The 3,715-nt window shown below is 45.7% G+C and overlaps 1 protein-coding gene across 1 annotated transcript; it reads right to left on the reverse strand.

The window, feature by feature from the left end:
- Nucleotides 1-298: 298 nt before the first annotated feature.
- LOC133886479 (uncharacterized) lies at nucleotides 299-2,936 on the reverse strand. The gene is made up of 3 exons (XM_062326170.1): nucleotides 2,213-2,936; nucleotides 1,456-2,018; nucleotides 299-994 (listed from the first exon to the last, which is right to left on the reverse strand). The coding sequence occupies exons 1-3, from the start codon at nucleotides 2,934-2,936 to the stop codon at nucleotides 299-301; spliced, it is 1,983 nt and encodes a 660-aa protein (XP_062182154.1).
- Nucleotides 2,937-3,715: the final 779 nt, after the last annotated feature.

The raw sequence follows: 3,715 nt of genomic DNA on the forward strand, positions 1-3,715 counted from the left end.
GAGGAAAATGTTAGGAGCGGAAGAAAATCTGACGCGGGACGGAGGAAACTACTGATTTTTTAAGCAGGAGATAAAAGATTATTTTTACCACACATAAACATAGATAAGTTAAAGTCTTCATCAATCATTACATGAGATTGTCAAGCTGTCGTCACAGACTCCAACCCCTCTAAAAAATCTTGTTTACCCTCATAAGGAGAGCCATAAATAACTACCAATAAAATACCATTCAAATAAATTTAATTGATCGGTTTGGGCCGCATAAACAAGCAGCTGGATCGACTGCCTCAGCAAAGGCTCAATGAATCCCATGGACCTTTGTATATGCTATGAAGCCGGCGATCACTACGTACGGCCACAGTACCATGAGGGGGAAGCCCATGATCGACCCTGCAAATCTCCAGCATGCCATGATACCATGCCTGTTAAGAAGCACCCACTCATCCTTGGCTAAGATGTACGCGATCCAAGCAATGTCAAGCAGCACGAAACCCGTTAACAGCCATGTAAGAACAGCAGATGCGTGAGCAACCGGAGCCAGCACCGCATATGTGCCGAATGCAAATGCGGCGACGAGGCTACGGGCTGAGCTGTTGAGGAAGACGATGGATCTGGCGAAGGCAGTCATGCGTGTCTGGATGTCAAATATGGTCAGTCCAGCGTACATGAGGCAGAGGGTGGCCATGCTGGAGCAGAAAACCGCGAGGGTGTTGGCCACGAGGAATGCCTGGAACGAGTACTTCTTGGTGAGTACCGGTGTACCTGCCGATTTATCACCCGTACTATTGTATCCTCCAGGTAATTGGAAAGCTGCGGCGAATGAAACAGTTAAGATGAGCACTGATACAACGCCAATGGTCGTTGCGGAATCTTTGATTTTCTTCGCCTCCTCCTTCACATTTAGTGGAGTGGTATGCTTCTTCTCGCCACCTCGGTGAACACCAAATCTAGCACCAGCACTCTTTAGCAGCATTTGTGTACTAAATTTTGGATCCTGCAAAGCGCAAACAAAAAAAGAAAAGCAAGAGGAAAGTGTTCATTCACACAGGCCACTTCTAGATTATTTGCAGTTCATATTAACAATATTATAGTTTGAATTTAATTTTAAAAGCTAATATCTCCAAAATTAAATAATCAATGGCTAGGATTGATCTAATCTTAGTACCTCTAAAGATCTGGTGTACCATAAGGGGATTTATTAAATATTAATTCTGAATCTATGTATATTTGAAGACCACAATTTTCTGTATGTTTCATTCGGCTGCCAATATTTCTTTTATATTTTTATTCTCAACATACTGAATAGACCCTTTCATCTTCTCTGATTAAACCATACAAGTAAAGTGTTGGTCACCAAATTTCTCATGACTCTTATACGTGTCTCCGAACAACAAGAAAGGTGTCTCGTGTTGTGTTGTCGTGCAATAGTTTGTGTGATATAAATAGATTACGTACCAATGCAAAGGAAACCCCTCGAGGCCTGTTGCTCACTGAAAGATCCAGCGCTGTTTGCCCTTTCTTATTTTGTAGATTTAATTCAACTTCCTTGTTCCAAACTAAAGGATGTATAGTCCGGCGCCTCGCATCCATGGCAGCAAGGTGTAGTGCGGTGTTGCCTTCATCGTCCTGCATGTTCATGATCGATGCGAACCTTCGCACCTGACAAGCGTCATGGTTTCTTGGCAATAAAACAGAACAAATGCTCCAAAGGCTGCATTTCTTGTGGACAGCAATGTGGACGAAGGTCCTGCCCTGGGCGTCTCGTAGTTGGGCGCAGTCGAGGCACTTTTCCAGCAAGACGTGAACGACAGCAAGGTTCTTTCCCAAGGCTGCCATATGTATAGGGAATGATCCATTGTTGTCGGACTGATATGCTGAAGATTCGTCAGCTTCTAATAGTAGCCTGGCCATAGTGTCAGATCCTCTTGATGCTGCAAAATGCAGAGGCGTCCTTCCGCTTGATCGGTCTCCTTGTTTGATAAGGTTCTTGTTCCACGCCAGTAACTTCTTCGTCATCCCTACATTTACAATAGGATAGGCAGCCAGATAAGAATACTAAGCAAACGAAAAGTGATCCAAATGCAACTGCTTAAGTGAAATACATAAGGAAAAAAACAAAGACATTATTATCATACAATATATAATATTAATATTCGTCAAATACAAGATGCAAGACATTTTGTCAGGTATACTAGATAAAAACGACACTTACTTTTGCTTCTTAGAACTGCAACATGCAAGGCGTTTTGTCCATCTGGTCCAGAGCAAGATAGCTGGTTGTCCTTTTCGTACAGCAGCTCTGCGATATGATCGTGTCCTAACAAGATGGCCAGGTACAACGGCGAGGCGCCGTCCTCGCCGTTGGTGCGCGGAAAACGGGCCAGCTCCGCGTCCGCCGACATTAGCACACCGACCATTTCCTCGTCGGCCCAGCGGACCGCCTCATGTAGGGCGGTCTCCCCTTGCTTGTTCTGCTTCCTCAGCGCCACTTGCACCCTTGCGGCGCCGTCGTCGTCGTCGCGTCTGGCCAGGTCGATGAGATGGGAGACCATTCTTATGCTCCCACTTCTGGCAGCACAGTGCAAGGGCGTGTCGCCCTTCGCATTGCACGTGCCCAAGAGGTGCTTGGCCTTGCCGTAGATCACCCCTGCGCTCATCAAGAACGCCTCGCCGTCGCCACCAGACGCGACGACGTGGAGGATCGAGTCCGGCCCGTAGGTGTGCGTCCACTTTGCCGGGGGCTCGTCATCCTCCATATCGATATCGACCAAGACTTCAGGCACTAATGCGCCTTCCTTGTTCATGAGATCTTCTAGCCTGCTCCAATCCCCGCGTTTTGCGGCCATTAGAAGCTCCGGGTGCAGCTGCACCGCCGCAGCATTCGCTGGGTTGAGCGAGTTGGAAGGTTTCTTTGTGTTTGTGGTGTCCGACGCCATTGGCATTAATCGTCCGATGGTTGGGCTTGTGTGTATGCCTTATTCTCGATTATTAGCACTTGCAACATTTTTCTTCGTCTATATGGGCACATATATAGTCTGTCTGCAGCTGCAATCTATAAAATGTATACTTCACAAAAGCCCACTGCAATGGATTCTTTGCCAGGATGTCAAATCAGCATTCTTAAATGCTGAGCTCGAAGAGGAAGTATACGAAACCCAGCTGGAGGGTTTTATAATGAAGAATAAAGAGCATCTTGTGCTCAAACTCAGCAAGGCACTGTATGAATTTCGGCAAGCACCACGGGCCTGGAATATCCAGCTTGATAGAAGCTTGAAGCAACTTGGATTTGTGAAGTGTGCTCAAGATCATGCCGTATACACAAGAGGAATAGGTCGACAAGGAGTTATTGTTGGAGTATATGTTGATGATCTTATTGTTACAGGAGAAAGTCCAAAGGAGATCATGGAATTCAAGCAGCAGATGATGAGTGAGTTCGAGATGACCAATCTCGGATTGCTCAAATACTATCTCGGGATTGAGGTAACGCAAAAAGATGAGCGAATTACAATCAAACAAATAGCATATGCGAAGAAGGTTCTTCGTCAATTCGGTATGCTAGATTACAATCCTACAAAATTCCTCATGGAACAAAGGACGCAACTGCATAAGGATTCAGATAGACAACTGGTTGATGCAACTGAGTATCGTCGCATCATCGGTTGCCTGAGATATTTACTCCATACAAGACCAGATCTTTCTTTTGCTGTCGGAGTGG

This window comes from Phragmites australis, chromosome 12 (assembly GCF_958298935.1).
Source record: "Phragmites australis chromosome 12, lpPhrAust1.1, whole genome shotgun sequence".
Lineage (NCBI taxonomy): Eukaryota > Viridiplantae > Streptophyta > Magnoliopsida > Poales > Poaceae > Phragmites > Phragmites australis.